This window comes from Pelobates fuscus, chromosome 1 (genome assembly GCF_036172605.1).
Source record: "Pelobates fuscus isolate aPelFus1 chromosome 1, aPelFus1.pri, whole genome shotgun sequence".
NCBI classification, from domain to species: Eukaryota; Metazoa; Chordata; class Amphibia; order Anura; family Pelobatidae; genus Pelobates; species Pelobates fuscus.
The window spans coordinates 65,560,797-65,578,535 of NC_086317.1; the positions used below are offsets into that span (position 1 = coordinate 65,560,797).

Consider the following 17,739-nt stretch of genomic DNA (forward strand, 5'->3'; position numbering starts at 1 on the left):
CTACTTGTGTAAATTTAAATCAATGTATATTTAATCTCCAATTTTTTTGTCATTATAACATATATATACACATATATATATATATATATATATATATATATATATATATATATATATATATAGAGAGAGAGAGAGAGAGAGAGAGAGAGAGAGAGAGACTTTTTTTCCATCCCTACTTAATATTGTTAACTTAAATGTTATTCACCTATATACTTATCTCTAAAAAAAACTATCCATGTTATTTCTGCATCCCCCCTCCTTATTATATTGATATCCACCCAAATGTTTGTTTTGCTTGACCAATACTTACCTCCTCTGTGCATCTCCATTCCATAGCTTTATTGCAGGCCTGTTTGACCCTATAATCTCTGTCTTCCACAGTCTGAGTTATAAAGTTCCCTGCTTGAAACTAGAACAGATGTCAGTTGCTGCACTCCTCCTACCAACATGTCCGCAGCAAACTTTGCAACTTACTTCACTGAGAAGATTTCTACAATCATGGAATAGATCTCTAATTTCTCTCCCTACTCTACCAACCCCACTCCCTCCACTGCTCTATGCTCATCTAATTTTCAGCTACTACAGTGGAAGAAGTTTCTGCTCTGCTCCGGTCCTCCTGCCCCATCACCTGTTCCCTCAATCCTACTCCCTCATATCTCATCCTCTGTCTCTTTCTCTTGCTCTCCCTCTCACTAAAATTTGAATCTCTCACTTTTCTCTAGCCAATTTCCTTCACCCTTCAAACATGCAACCATAACACAGGTTCTGAAAAAGCCCAACCTTGACCCCAACTCCCCACCCACCCTATCTCGCCACTGCCGTTTGCCTCCAAGATCCAAGAGAGAATTGTGTATGCAACATTGACAGACTTCCTTAAATCCATCTCTCTGACACACAGTCTGGATTCCACACTTTTCACTCTGTTTATATGCCCGTGACCAAAGTATCTAACAACGTAAACGCTGCTAAATCTCAGTCACTATTCTATCATAATTCTCCTTTACTATCTATGTATGTTTGTTGACACTGTTGATCATCAACAGCTTTTTTTCATCCTCTGTAAGCTCATTCATGGGATATTGCTCTCTCCTGGTGCTCCATCTCTTTTAGTGTTTCTTTCTCTGGCTCTGCCTTTTCTCCTTAACCCCTCTCTGTTGGTGTTCTACAAGATTCTGTCCTTGGTTCTTTACTGTTCTCGGTTTATACTGCCTTCCTTGGTAAACTCATCAGTTCCTTTGGTTTCCGTTATCATTTCTATGTGGATGACATGCAAATCTACCTGTCGTCTTCTGATCTCTCTCTGCCCCTCTTGACTCGCATCTTTGACTGCCTCTCTGCTGTTTCCAACTGGATGGCTGCTCACTTTATTAAACTTAACCTGTCCAAAAAGTGTTGCTACTCCCGTGTCTGTCTCCCTTTAAGTCAACAGCACTACCATCACCTCTACCTCACAGGCTTGCTGCCTATGTGTTCTCTTTGACTCCAACCTCTCCATTACCCCTTATGTCCATCTGTTAGCCAAATCCTGCTACTTCCATCTCAAAAACATAGAGTGTATCCACCCCTATTTAACACTGGACGTGGTTAAGGTGTTGGTCTATGCCATTGTTCTCTCTTGCCTTGACTACTGCAATCCCCTTCTCAGTGGTCTTACGTGTTCTCAGCTTGCCCCATTGCAGTCTATAATGAATGCAGCGGTGAGGCTAATCTTCTTGTCCGCACCTCACACGCCTCCCCCTCTGTTAGTTTCTACATTAGCTTCCTGTAAGATATAAGGCTCAATTTAAGATTCTGGTGCTTGCTTACAAGTCTCTACATAATGCTGCTCCAACCTACCTATTCTCCCGAATACACAAGTATGTCCTGTCTTGTCCCCTGTGTTCTGCTAAAGACCTATGTCTATCCTCTGTCCGTACTCCCATGTCTGATGCTAGTCTCCAAGACTTCTCCAGGGCTGCACCTTTTCTGTTGAACTCCCTTCCATTCTCCGTTAGACTTTCACCCAGTCTCCACTTCTTCTTCAAAAAAAATCACTGGAAGTTTACTTCACTTCAGGAAAGCATATCAATTTAACAGCTTTTAATCCCCACACCCTGATTCCTTTCCTGGAACTGTCAAAAATAACCCACTAGATCCTCAGTGAATACTTTTCAAGTAACCTACTTTTCTACCCTACCCTTACCCTTTGTGTCACTATACCCCACTCCCTCTAGCATGTCAGCTATTTGAGCAGGGCCCTCAACTCCTCTGTACCTGTGTTTCCAACTTGTCTGGTTACAATTACGTGTATGTTAGTCCACCCATTGTACAGCGCTGCCTAATTTGTTGGCGCTTTATGAAAATAAAATAGCAATAGTGTATATATATATATATATATATATATATATATATATATATATATATATATATAAAACAAATCTTCAAATCTAATTGTACATGATCATATTTATCTTAACATTTGCCTCAACATTATACAGTGATTACGTGATTTTAGAAAGCTTTTCATTTTGGTATGACATTGGGGAAGGTATGTTTGAATGCCAGCTGGCAATAATTAATTCTCTTGTGTCTGTCTGCTCAATACCAGGAAGCTGCAACCACTTGAGTTGTAGTTTGTGGAATTGTGTGCCTGTATAGGAAAATAATGTGAAATATTAGGATTGGCAATTAACTTGTTCCAGATCTGTCCTGGACTTACTGAGTCACAAGAAGTTTATAAAAAGAACACAATAACTGGACACAAAATATATATTTTGTTCTACATAATATGAACATTAAAGAAGGAACATACAAAAAAAACTGTAACAGATACTGTTAATGTATATATTTTTTTACCTTTGCTTTTTTATTTTTATTTTGGTAGCTGACAGTTGATTTAATTAAGTGCAAAATTATTGATTTCCTGTAGATCTTCAAATGACAAGCTGAATTTCTAGAAATTGGCCTTGTGAAGTCTTTTTATAAGAAGTAAAAGACACATCCAATGTCACCTTATTAACAGGACATTTCAGTAGCAAGATCTGTAAATACATTTGTGCCAAATTCTCTTATTTTTTTGGCTTTAACATGAAAAGGTAATTCAGGTGTTCTTTTCAAAACATATCACTTGGCTGTTTTTAATAACAGTATGGCAGAATTTACTTATGTTTATTCCTAGTTTAAAATTATATAAAACAAATGCAAAAATAAACATACCAATTATTATATTGTTTACTTACTGCAAATTGATAATTCAACCCAGGATTCATAATAAAAGGCTTGAATGTGTTTTCTGACCACTTAGTAGTTTTCATTATATATATACACATTTATTTTAAAAATTGCTGTAAACTCAAATATTAATCATATTTTTGCTAACAAAGCTTAGGAATGCAGTTACATATTGTTTTTTGTTTGTTTGTTTGTTTTTATCATACTTTCACAAGTCACTTCAATTATGTGTGTAGCAAATAAACTCCTGTTGTTTAGATAGATTTTTAATATCTGTAAATTATCAATTGTACAAAATTAAAACAATCTGTAAATTAAACCTTGATACAGCCTAGCATTTACCTTCAGGAAACGCCAAGCACTATTCATTAATTTTTCACCTACGGTTAGATTATTTTATGTAATTAAATATTAGATTATCTCTTGCAATTGAATAACATATTCCCATATAAAACTAATTTAACATAATTTTACTTGTAAAATTTTGAATATAATCTACAATACATCAATGGATAATGTATGTGTCTATAAACTATAGCCTTTATTTACCAAACTTTCCAAATGATTTGATAATGTTAGAAAAAATCTCCAAACAATATATCTACAGATGCCGCCATTAAAGTTTATGATGATGTTTGTTGCTAAATTATTTGAATTTTGTTTTGTTTTCTTACAGTATTGCATCATTTAGTGTGTGTGTCTATGATTATATATGTGCTAATGTATAATCTTCATATCTATATAACAAAACACATTTCTCTAAATAATGTTCTCCCTGGCAACACCATCTTCAGTTCTTCCTCTTTACTCCCCGTCCCTCTCTATTCATCCAATTCACTCTACATATACCTTTCCAGCCTATCTCCTCCAGCTCCTCCCAAATCCTCTATATACATGCCCTCCTACACAACTTTCAAACCCTACTTCCACTTTCACTTCTTTTCTATCCTTCTGCTCCTAGCTGCTGGTGATGTCTCTCCAAACCCCGGTCCCATCTCAGCACACCCACCACGTACTAACTCAAGGAACCACACCAATCTCATACCCATCTCATGGTACTCTTCCTCTAAATCCTCCTCAAATACTGCCCTCTGGAATGCACGCTCTGTTTGCAATATTACAAAATCCACTGTTGTCCACCTCTTCATCTCTCCTCCCCTAGATTGACTAGCCTTAACATAAACATGGCTCTCCCACTCTGACACTGCTACCCCTGCATCTTTATCCTTTGGTGGTCTTCAACTTACCCACAGCCCAAGACACTCTGAATGTAAAGGTGGTGGTGTAGGATTTCTTCTCACACCTCACTGCTCCTTCAAGCCTCTACCCATCCCACCCTTCCCTCTCTTTCTCTTTCCTATCATTTGAAATTGATTCGATTTGGCTTTTCAAACCCTCTGATAACATTGTCATTATTTATCGCACCCCTGGTTTCCCTCTCCTCTTTCTTGACCACTTTGCTGTCTGGCTACCCTACTTTCCCTCTTCTAATATTCCATCCCTAATTCTTGGGGACTTTAATATTCCCATTAAACCACCTTTCACCTCAGCAGCCTCTAAACTACTTTCAATTGCTTCCTCCTTCGGGCTATCACAGTAGGCTAATTCTCCCACCCATGTAGCTGGCAATACCCTCAACCTAATTTTCTCTTATGCATGTACAGTATCTAATATCTGCAACACTCCATTTCCTCTCTCTGATCACCATCTCTTACCATTTGCTCTCAAGTACCCCTCATCCAACAACCTCAGCCCTAAACCCCCTAAACTCAGGAGGAACCTTAATTTTATTGACCTCCTGCAGCTGTCAGCTGATATTGATTCACAACTGCTATCCATCACTACCCTCTCCTGTCCCTCACTAGCCATCTCCACATATAACACTACCCTCACCTCTGCCTTGAACGCTGCAGCCCTGCTACAAACATGCACCTCGAGGAGGACACTCCCCAAACTGGGGCATACTAAATCAACACGCTACCTGCAAAGATGCTCCCGTTGTGCTGGAGGCTCTTGAAAGAAGTCTCGCACCCAGGCAGACTTTCTCCATTATAGATTCATACAGCACAGCCCTTGTCCTAGCCAAACCATCATACTTTTCCTCTCTCATTAGTCCATGCTCCTGCAATCCCAGGCATTTCTGTGACACCTTTAACTTTCTTCTTTGCCCTGCTGTGGCCACCCCCCCCCCCAAACTAACCTTACAGCCGATAGCTTTGCATGCTACTTTACCGACAAGATTGAACAGCTAAGGAAAGTATTCTCCCCACCCTGTCGTTCTCTTTCTCAACCACATGTATATCATGCCTTTCCTATCCTTCAGACTTTCTCCCCGGCTACTGAACAAGAGGTGGCTTTGCTTCTCCTTTCCTTTTGCCCCACCACTTGCCACTCGATCTTGTCCCATCTCACCTTATCAGATCTCTCTCCTCTTGTCTTGTGCTTTCCTTGACACACATCTTCAACTGCTCTCTCTCATCTGGCATTGTCCATGCTGACCTTAAACATGCCACTGTAGTACCTATTCTGAAAAAAATAAATCTCTTGACCCGTCCTCCCCCTCAAACTTTCGTCCCATATCCCAGCTTCCTTTTTACTCAAAGCTTCTGAAAAGACTTCCCGTATGTCTCACTTCCTCAATTCCAACTCTCTCCTTGCCCCTCTTCAGTCTGGTTTCTGCCCCCTCCACTCTACTAAGACTGCTCTTATCTAAGTTGCTAATGACCTAATCACAGCTAAATCTGAAGGCCACTACTCCATACTAATTCTTCTTGACCTCTCTGCTGCCTTTGACACCGTTGATCATGCTCTGCTTCTTCAAACTCTTCAATCACTCGGTTTCTGTGACTCTGTCCACTCATGTTTTTCCTCTTATTTCTTCCAACGCTCATTCAGTGTCTCCTTTTCTAATGTCACCTCCTCCCCTCGTCCTGTTTTGGTTGGAGTCCCCCAATACTCTGTCCTTGGTCCCCTTCTATTTTCTTTTTATACTACCTCTCTTGGCAACCGATTACCTCTTTTAGATTCCACTACCACCTGCACGCTGAAGACACCCAGATATATCGCTCCTCCACAGACTTCTCCCCTGCTGTCCTGCAACGTGTCACTGCTTGCATTTCTTCCATCTCTGACTGGATGTCCTACCGCTTTCTCAAACTCAATCTCTCTAAAATTTAGCTCTTTGTCTTTCCTCCTCCTAATACTGATCCTCCTCTTTCGCTCTCCCTTCAAGTTAGTGGTATCCACATAAGTCCATCCTTGCAAGCGCGCTTTTTTGGCGTCATACTTGATTCTGGCCTCACCTTTGAGCCTCACATCCAGTATCTTGCCAAATTCTGTAGGTTCCATCTTAAAAACATAGCCTTGCATCTGCCCCATTCTTACGCAAGAGGCTACCAAGGAACTTGTCAATCCACTAGTAATTTCCTGCATGGAATATTGTAACTCTCTCCGCTACAGTCTGTAATGAATGCTGCCGCCAGACTGATTTTCCTCTCTAGTCGGTCCTCTCACACCTCACCCCTCTGTCAGTCCTTACCTAGGCTTCCTGTATCCTATAGGAGTCAATTAAAAGTGCTAACCCATACCTATAAAACACTGAACAATTCTAGCCCCTCTTATATCTCTTCACAGATCCATAGGTGTACCACTTCTTGGTCTCTCCACTGTGCCCGTGACCTTCTCCTGTCCGCTGCTTGCGCCCGTACGGCCAACTCATGCTTGCAGGACTTGTCGTGGACGGCTTCAAAAGTTTAAAAAGTGCATTAAAACCCATCTCTTTAAGAAAGCTTATGGCCTCCCAAAGTAACCTCTACCTCACATACCTGTGTCTTGTTCGTTCCTAAAGGGCAGCACTCTACTCTCTCCTCCAGCTCTGCTTCACTCACACCTTATTTGATTGCTATTTCCTGTCCTAATGTGTTTTAAACCCCACCTCCTATAGACTAAGCTCATTTGAACAGGGTCCTCTTCAACCTATCGTTCCTGTAAGTTTTCTTGTAATTGTCCTATCTATAGTTAAATCCCCCCCCCCCCTCATAATATTGTAAAGCGCTACGAAATCTGTTGGCGCTATATAAATGGCAATAATATTTATAAAGTTTATATTTGTATAAAACTTGAGAGTTATATAAAATAATTATTATTATTAATAATAATAATAATAATACGTAAATAATAAATAAATAATAAGTTGTACAAGTTCTTACAGCAAAACCAAAGACATAATGTTCTCCTTTTTTTCCATTTGAAACCTTTTATTTTCATTAGCTTTCTTGCTTTATCGCATGGCTTTGTACTTGATTCTGAAATGAAAAGTTTAATTTAATAAAACACTGATAATTATGCTTTCCTGAGTGCATAGAAACAGCTGTGACACAAGCAGTCATCATGTAGCTATTAAGGAAATAAACACAAAAATATTCTTAATTCAGCTAATCCACTGGGTTATCTTTTCTACACTATATCAGATCTGATTTCCTGTATACAAGATTCACTGGCCTCATTTGGCAACACTTGATCATATAAGTATGAAGTAAAATTATAATATTTAAACATTTTCAAGGGCAAGGTTATATTGACCAGGGACAAGAGGACTGATGATGCAGGGATACCTTGGGAGTTTAGGCATTTTTAACCAAGATGCTCGATATTTCCTAGTGCATCTTCTCCAAGTCATTAAGGTTTTGAGGCTGACGTTTGGCAATTCGAACCTTCAGCTCCCTCCACAGATGTTCTATGGGATCAAGGTCTGGAGACAGGCTAGGCCACTCCAGGACCTTAATGTGCTTCTTCTTGAGCCACTCCTTTGTTGCCTTGGCTGTGTGTTCTGGGTCATTGTCATGCTGGAATATCCATCCACAACACATTTTCAATGCCCTGGCTTATTTGACGGTACATGGCCCCGTTTATCGTCCCTTTGATGCGGTGAAGTTGTCCTGTCCCCTTACCAGTAAAATACCCCCAAAGTATAATGTTTCCACCTCCATATTTGACGGTGGGGATGGTGTTCTTGGGGTCATAGTCAGCATTTCTCCTCCTCCAAACATGGCGAGTTGAGTTGATGCCAAAGAACTCGATTTTGGTTTCATCTGACCACAACACTTTCACCCAGTTATCCTCTGAATCGTTCAGATTTTCATTTTCAAACTTCAGACGGGCCTGTACATGTGCTTTCTTGAGCAGGGGGACCTTGCAGGCGCTGCAGGATTTCAGTCCTTTACGGCGTAGTGTGTTACCAATTGTTTTCTTGGGGACTATGGTCCCAGCTGCATTAACAAGATCCTCCCGTGTAGTTCTAGGCTGATTCCTAACCATTCTCGTGATCATTGAAACTCCACAAGGTGAGATCTTGCATGGGGCACCAGACCAAGGGAGACGGACAGTTATTTTGTGTTTCTTCCATTTGCAAATAATCGCACCAACTGTTGTCACCTTCTTACCAAGCTGCTTGGCAATGGTCTTGTAGCCCATTCCATCCTTGTGTAGGTCTACAATCTTGTCCCTGACATCCTTGGACAGCTCTTTGATCTTGGCCATGGTGGAGAGTTTGGAATCTGATTCATTGATTGATTGCTTCTGTGGACAGGTGTCTTTTATACAGGTAATGAGCTGAGATTAGGAGCACCCCCCTTAACCCCTTAAGGACACATGACATGTGTGACATGCCATGATTCCCTTTTATTCCAGAAGTTTGGTCCTTAAGGGGTTAAGAGAGTGCCCCTAATCTTAGCTCATTACCTGTATAAAAGTGTCAGGATTGGGACAGGGATCCAACACGCAGAGTACAAACAGTAGCCAGATACGTATACCGGACCTTAGAATGGCCGGACTAACGTAAGTAGCACAGTATAGAATGGTCAAAGACAAGCCGAGGTCGAGGGTAACAGAAGACAGGTAAGCGAGAGACAAGCCGAATCAAGGGTAACAGAGATAAGCAGAGTAAGGTAAACAAGCCGGGTCAAAACCAAAAGGGATAATAGAATACACAAGCACTGAGTGACTAGAACAAGCTAGAACCACGACAGGGCAATGAGCTAATGAAAGAAGCTCTGTTAAATACCCTGTTCAGAGCAGTAACCACGCCTCCGAGGCGTCTTGATTGGTCCTGCAGCAATTGACTGACAGGTCGTTCCGGAGGAGTGTCCTGATGACTACTTCCTGCCTAGATGCTGTAAAAGGCAGTCACTCCTTCGCGGCCGGCCTAGCATGACCAGATAGACCGCGGGGAAGGGAGCCATCAGACCGTCTGGATGGAGGAACAGCTAAGTCTCTACCTCTTTCGGAGGTAGAGACCACAGGTACCCTGACAAAAAGATACCTGGGAGCCAGAAATCTTGCTGATTGATAGGGGATTAAATACGCATTTCACTCATTGACATGCAAATCAATTGATAATTTTTTTGACATGGGTTTTTCTGGATTTTTTTTTTTTGTTATTCAGTCTCTCACTGTTAAAATACACCTACCATTAAAATTATAGACTGATCATTTCTTTGTCAGTGGGCAAACGTTCAAAATCAGCAGGGGATCGAATATTTTTTTCTCTCACTGTACATTCCTCTAAAACATTTTACTTACTAGTCAACTCTTTGCCACTTACTATTACTTAAAATAAGTCTCCAGGATTCCATACAGGAATGAAATATACATCTTAACTAATTTAAATACATTGCATGATGGAAATGATCAGAGTTAAAAAAATAGTAACCTACATATAATTTTCTTGAACCTGACAACAATAAGGAAAATTGTTTTATACTTACCACAATTTCCTTCTCCTGATCATTATTCATGGCAGCATTTACTGATGGGTTAGCTCCTCCCCTCACAGCAGAAAGAACAGGAAATAGAACTCTGAAGTTGGTATAAATAGATCCTCCCCCTTCCCATCAGGCAGTAGCTTCACAACTCTTATAGTAGATGGGTGGAACGTAATAATGATCAGGAAAATAAAATTACAGTTAGTATGAAACAATTTTCCTTATTCCTGATCAATTATGGCAGCATTTACTTATGGGGAATACCCAAGCAGTACATATAATGGGGAGGACAGAGTTCAAATACAGCCAATAGTTATAAAAAACATTATTGAGCTGCATAAACCTTAGAAGATTTAAAGGACCACTATAGTCTCCCAGACCACTTCAGCTCAATTAAGTGGTCTGGGTGCCAGGTCCCCCAGGTTTTTACCCTGCAGCTGTAAACATAGCATTGAGCATGCAGAACGTCCATAGGAAAGCATTGCATAATGCTTTCCTATGGGCGGTTTGCCGCGCATGCACATTTGGCTCCACTCGGGAGCTGACGTTGAAGGGGGAGGAGAGGTCACCAGCACCGAGGGAGCCTGGCGCTGGATTAAGGTAAGTGGCTGAAAGGGTGTTAACCCCTTCAGCCCAGCGGGATGGGGGGCCTGAGAGTGGGGGGGACCTAAGGACTATATAGTGCTAGGAAAACAAGTTTGTTTTCCTGACACTATAGTGTTCCTTTAAAAAAGCCAAACAATACCGGATAGGACACACACAGTAAAACACTCTACCTACCTGCGGCAAACCCCCATGGAACGGTGTCGATCCCTCCCTGGCCCCCCTACCTCCCCCTACCACCCCACTTGACCTACTACTACTTTTCGTTTTAACCCCCCCCTCCCTTCCCCCCCAAACCTAGTGACCGATCAAGCATGCAATAACGACCCATCTTAGGGAGCAGTGGCCACACAAAAGTGAGCCCTAAAAACAGCGACACTAAATGCTCAACTAACGTACACACAAGGCTCATAGCAGAGACATAGAAGCGACGTCCAATATTGCTGTTAGCACACCATGACACGCCATAAGAGATACGTATCATCCTCTATACTCTGCCCCCCCCCCCCCCCTTAGCACGAAACATCCAACATGATCGAATCACTAAAGACATAGACGAGGTAGAAAAAGGCACGTATCGCATAGGCACTGAACAGCCACCGGCTCCATGGAGCAGCATGACCACCCTATGAAACTTATATCACCTGAAACGTACCATGCACTACTTCCACATAAACTCCCTGTACCTCATGTTATGCTCTTATATGTTATTTAACAAAAAGATCTAATACACCTGACAAGCTGGTGAACCATTATAGCAATAAATCCTTCTTTGTTATAAGCAGAAGAAACCATTTAAGCGCCAATACTGAAGACAACTATTCAGCCACAGCATGATTTTTTGTAATAGACAGCTTCTTACAGCCTAGTGCAGATACAGCGGTTAGAACCTGAATAAACCAGCATAGAATGAAAGTTAACTGTTTAAAATATGTACATCAACATCTAGCCATAAACTACCTAACTACTGATCGTGTTTTGTTTTAAAAAAAATAAGTGCAGTACCTATTGCCTACATGTACCCAATGTTTAAAATGCTATGTAACTCCGAACATATCACTGCTTACGCCTGTACCTAATTCTGCATTCAAAAATAAAGAATTTAATAAAAAATAAAAAAAAAAGCCAAACAAGTAATCAATAGAATATTGTCCTAAAAACTGTTCAGACAAGATAATTTTACCCAAAGGCTGCAAGGTCAGCAACCCCCTTGCATTCAAATGTCAGAAATATCCTGTTAAAGTATAGAGCCAGATAGGAGTTAAGGCCATGATAACCAAACCTATTGAAGGAACAAGGCTATACTAATGCAAGACAAAGTCTTGTAAGAAAAAGAGATCTGTCTTGTTATGGATAATAATAATAATAATAATAATAATAATAATACAAAATAAATTAGAGAACAGTCATACCTTGCTATAAAACAGAGTGATAATTAAACTGAAAACCCTAGTGTTTTCTGGATGTGTTTATTAAATACAATCCACACTGCTTCATCTTGCCTTGTGAACTACTTACCTGGTGATACAGGAAAACAAAAACAATATCTGCCTGTAAAAAATGGCAGAGCCTAGTAGAGAAATAGGAGTCTGTTATTAAAACACTGCAACAATGAGTCAATATTGCAAAAATCAGACTCAACAATTCCTCCAACATTGAACATAGAAGAAAGAAATTGATTTGGAAAAGGCATTTATGCCAAGAGGAAAATAAAGACATCTATGCTAAAGGCTTTTTTAACTTCAGTGAAAGTGTGAGTGGCCACTTGTGGATTTTACACTTATGGTCCATTCATATACACAGTTATACGCTATGTTCTTTTTTTCATCATTGATTTAGCAGATTATCCCCTATTTTTGTACACATCAACAATTCCTCCCACTGTGAATGAATTGTTTGATATAGCAATGATCAGTTACAGGAAAGATAGAAACCAATAACACAACATATTACTAGGCAAAGGCAAGAAGAATTACATCATTCAGATTAGTTAACAAAATACCAATGTGAACCGTAGAAATTGTAGCAACTACTAAATTATAAGTAGGCAATGTAGGCCAACCACGTCAAGACCCACATTCAAAGTTAAAAATATTGTAAATAGTACAAATTATGCCAAACAAAAGAATCAAAATGATTAGAGAATGTTGTGCAATATAAGTAGGAGATATGGAATGGGCAGGACACTGATGAAAAGGTGGTAACCAGAGGATCCATTGTGGCAACACACACATAATAAGCAGGATAGTAGAAGATATGCCGTTATCCTTATGAGAACAAACAACCGCATACTTACTCTGACCTTATCTTCAGATAGTGATGAAGTACTTATGGCAGAGATCCTGGTGATAAGATAATTGTGCAGCTTGTTTTATTTGCAAAGATATCAACACCAGTCCAAGCATATAATCCACAAGCATTAACTCCATCCAATATTAAGAGTAACCATCACTTACACAGATCTAGGTACAGAGACCATTTGAAACATATCAGCCAAATGCTTCTCACAAAAGAGCTGCAATATTATATTATGCAGATTGCGGTGTAACAGCTTAACCCCTTAAGGACCAAACTTCTGGAATAAAAGGGAATCATGACATGTTACACATGTCATGTGTCCTTAAGGGGTTAAAGGATCACTATAGGGTCAGGAACACAAACATGTATTCCTGACCCTATAGTGTGAAAGCCACCATCTAGCCCCCCTGGGCCCCTCATGCCTCCATAAATATAGCAAAATCTTACTGTATTCAAGCCTGAAGCTGTAGATTTGCATGCTGTTTGCCTCAAAAAAAAAAAAACAAGCATTCTGCTGACATCATCAGAAAAGGTAGCCTGATTCAATCACAGTGCTGAGACTGACAAAGAGGCAGATCAGGGGCAGAGCCAGCATGATTCAAACACAGCCCTGGCCAATCAGCATCTCCTCATAGAGATTAATCGAATCAATGAATCTCTATGAGGAAAGTTCTGTGTCTGCATGCAGAGGGAGGAGATACTGAATGTGTGGATGCATTTTAGGCAGCCATGACCCAGGAAGGATCTCTAACAGACATCTGAGTGGCCAGTGAAGTTATCACTAGGCTGTAATGTAAACACTGCATTTTCTCTGAAAAGACAGCGTTTACAGCAAAAAGCCTGAAGGTAATAAATTTACTCACCAGTAGAGATGTCCCGAACGGTTCACCAGCGAATAGTTCCTAACGAACATAGCTTGTTCGCGTTCACCACGGATGGCGAACATTTGCGATGTTCGGTCCGCCCCCTATTCGTCATTATTGAGTAAACTTTGACCCTGTACCTCACAGTCAGCAGTCACATTCCAGCCAATCAGCAGCATACCCTCCCTCCCAGACCTTCCCACCTCCTAAACAGCATACAATTTAGATTAATTCTGAAGCTGCATTCTTTTTTTTTCTGATCCCGCCTGATCCTGCTTTTTTCTGATCCCGCCCACCGGCCGAGGAGACCTAATGTGCATGCACGGCGCATTAGCGCTTCCCATAGGAAAGCATTGAAAAAGATTTTCAATGCTTTCATATGAGGAAATGAGCGACGCTGGAGGTCCTCACACAGCGTGAGGACGTCCATTGACGCTCTAGCAAAGAAAATCTTTGCTATGATTCAGGAAGTGACCTCTAGCGGCTGTCTAGTAGACAGCCACTAGAGGTGGAGTTAACCCTGCAAGGTAATTATTGCAGTTTATAAAAAAACTGCAATAATTACACTTACAGGGTTAAGAGTAGTGGGAGTTGGCACCCAGACCATTCCAATGAGCAGAAGTGGTCTGGGTGCCTGGAGTGTCCCTTTAACCCCTTAATGACACATGACATGTGTGGCATGTCATGATTCCCTTTTATTCCAGAAGTTTGGTCCTTAAGGGGTTAAGCTGCGCAACTGCGATCCGCAAGATCTACTAAGCTGTGCAAATGCAATCAGCAAGATCTACTAAGCTGCACAACTGCAATCCACAAGATCTACTAAGCTGTGCATGTGCGATCAGCAAGATCTACTAAGCTGTGCAAATGCAATCAGCAAGATCTTCTAAGCCAGGGGTTCTCAACCCAGTCCTCAGGACCCCCTACCAGTCCAGGATTTGGGGATTACCTGGGTGTGTCTAAAGTGTTTAGAAAAATGGGGAAAAAAACACCTTAGACTCTAAGGTGTTTTTTTTTTCTTTTTCTAAACACCTTAGACACACCCAGATAATCCCTAAACCCTGGACTGGTAGGGGGTCCTTGAGGACAAGGTTGAGAACCCCTGTTAAGCTGTGTACCTGAAGTCAGCAGTATATATTAAGGTCAAATACTGCCACCAAACTTAAAAACATTCCCTATCTTGATCAGAGAGGAGAAGACACCTGGCAATAGAAATACTTTTGTAGTAGAAATGTCTCATGTGTATATACATAGGTGTGCACACAAAAAAACATTAACTCAATTGAACATTACCATGCTCTATTTTGGAAATCAGGTCTCCTTCTCTCTTGGGAGAGGCACCCAGACAGGATCAGTAACACCTGCAGTCCATCTGAAGTGGTTAATTGTGTTAGTTGCTTGTCCTGAAACACTTGTGGGAGAAGAAATCTGATGCAAAGCCAAAAGGCAGCATGTTTCTCTTTTTTTTCTATGTTTAGAAAACTAAAGTAGAGAATCCCCAGTTTGTAATAGACATTTACCCAGTGCAACAGTGCATTTGTTTTAGTACTATTGGGCTATATTACATTTCAGCGCAAAACACAGACCTTAGATCAGTTGCATATATCAAATATACTAAGGCTGTGTATAAATTGGGGTTATATAATAACACCAATTTCAAAACAGAATATACTAATCACATATAATATGTTTTTTTTTTAACAGCGCCTTATACACAGAGATATCAGTCACACACTGAGTCTGTTGAAACAGTAAATCATACATAGCATACATCTGCTATATTCAGTGATACATTATGCCTCCACACCAGTGTATATATTAAGATTATATGAGTGAGATAAATTGAGGCTGTGTTTTTACAGAACATCATGCACAGATTATATCATTCACATATACTGAGGCTGTGACTAACAGCAACCCACACACATAGCTTGTGTTAGATCTTTATCAGGTATAGACAACCTTTCGGCACTCCAGATGTTTTGGACTACACCTCCCATGATGCTTTGTCAACATTATGGGTGTAAAAGCATTATGGGGGATGTAGTCCACAACACCTGGAGTGCCGAAGGTTGCCTACCCCTGATCTATATACTTGAGTTGTCTTCACAGCAGCTTCTACACTGATATTAGTTGACCAAAGAATACCAGTTGGTGAGCAATTGTGCTACTTGTGTTAAAAAATGCATAATAATATATTCATGTGATATAAGTAAAATTGTATTTGTCCTATATAAGTTACAGCACTAATTCTTATTTTTTTTCATTCCTCAGATTGAATCTCGCAAACGACTCGCTAAAACAGTGCTGGTGTTTGTTGGACTCTTCGCTTTCTGCTGGCTACCCACCCACGTAATCTATTTATACCGTTCCTACTACTATCCAGAAGTGGACACCTCGGCTCTGCACTACATTGCTAGCATTTGTGCAAGGTTCTTGGCTTTTACCAATTCTTGCGTTAATCCATTTGCTCTCTACTTGCTCAGCAAGAGTTTTAGGAAACAGTTCAACAACCAGCTCTTCTGTTGCAGGCCTAGACTGATTGTAAGATCACAAAGCATGGGTAGAAGTACCACCAGAATGACTTCTCTGAAAAGTACTAACCATTCTATGGCCAGCTTCAGCCTAATCAATGGCAAACATATATGCCACGAAGGTTGCGTATAGACGCTATTACTGAGAACATAATCCACCATTTAAAAAAAAAAAAAGACATTCCTATAATTGCACGTAATGCAGATATTAAATATTTTATTGAATGATTACTGTAAATTCAGTTACTATAATGTTATCTAGGAAAGGATCCCAGTGCAAAGAAACAGTGTAATATAATGTTTTAGCATATGTTGCTGCTATTGAGAGTAACAAATGTTTTAATTGGTTGTGGGTAAGGGAAATCCATTAAGACTGCCATGTGGTGGACATTGTATTGGAGGTGACGATGGAGAATTGCTTTCCGCAAAATTCTGAAAAAACTTTGTAAGATATTTTAAACATTTGTGAAAGGTAATTTATGTTTTGCTTGCAGTAACTAAGTTATAGCATTGTTTACTGGCTCTAAATGGAGCCAATTTTAAATCTTTGAGTGCCAACGTGATGACTGCAATACTTTGAAGTAAACAATCTAATGACTTCAAAGAGTTGAGTTATAACTTACCTAATAAAAGTAAAAGCCATGTGAATAAATAAAATGTGATTGAGAGCAGTTAAAAGGCAATGTACTATTCTGGCATGGGCACTAAAAATAGTATGTGAATAATATATTAAATATTTTAAATGTTTTTTTGCAGATGAAGAATGTAACTGAATGTAAGTGCATGAGATAAATAATGACAAATTAAAGGGGGAAAAAAAAGTAAAAAGGGAAATTCTAAACAATTCTGTTTAAAAATTATTCCTGTAGTAGTGTACAGATATTTTAGTGCATGTGGTTTACAAATTAATTACAAAGTTTTATATTGTATGAAATGTAACTACTGTCGCATGCTCAAAGGAGTAAAATGGCCATAACATACAAAGTGATCTGCATTTTAATGTATTTCACATTTAGAAATTGGAGCGATCACAAGTCCATGGCTGATCAGGACTATCCAGATTGCCAATGCAAATTCAGACCATATAATGGTGTGTGTGTGCAGAGTGAATACACATAAAGAGAAAATAGTGTGAGGGTGAAAATCTATTGAAAAGGCAAGAGTCCTATGCACTGTCTGTTCTTTTTGAACAATAAATTGAGAAATGTGGTTTACCAGTACATCTTTACCAGTACATCTGAGCGACTAAATCGAATTACTTAAGCTTATAGTTCAAAATTGTACTGTACTGCCAGTGGTGAATCTACCTTCTCAAAGCAGAATGTTTCTCAGAATATAAAACTACACTTACCTAAATATATGAAAATGTGATTGTTCTAACTTATCTTTAAATCATACATCAGGAATGTTCCAAAATAGAAGTGCGCCTTTATCCCAGTAGGTGGTGTGAGCTAACACAAACGCAGCACCCGG

The 17,739-nt window shown here is 39.9% G+C and overlaps 1 protein-coding gene across 1 annotated transcript in view; it reads left to right on the forward strand.

The window, feature by feature from the left end:
• The window catches only part of GRPR (gastrin releasing peptide receptor), a 116,605-nt gene extending 99,651 nt beyond the window's left edge, over nt 1-16,954 (forward strand). Inside the window, exon 3 of the mRNA XM_063449210.1 lies at nt 16,007-16,954. Within this exon, the coding sequence (XP_063305280.1) occupies nt 16,007-16,399 (393 nt within the window). The 3' untranslated portion in view covers nt 16,400-16,954. The remainder of the gene's footprint in view (nt 1-16,006) is intronic.
• The last annotated feature ends 785 nt before the right edge of the window (nt 16,955-17,739 follow it).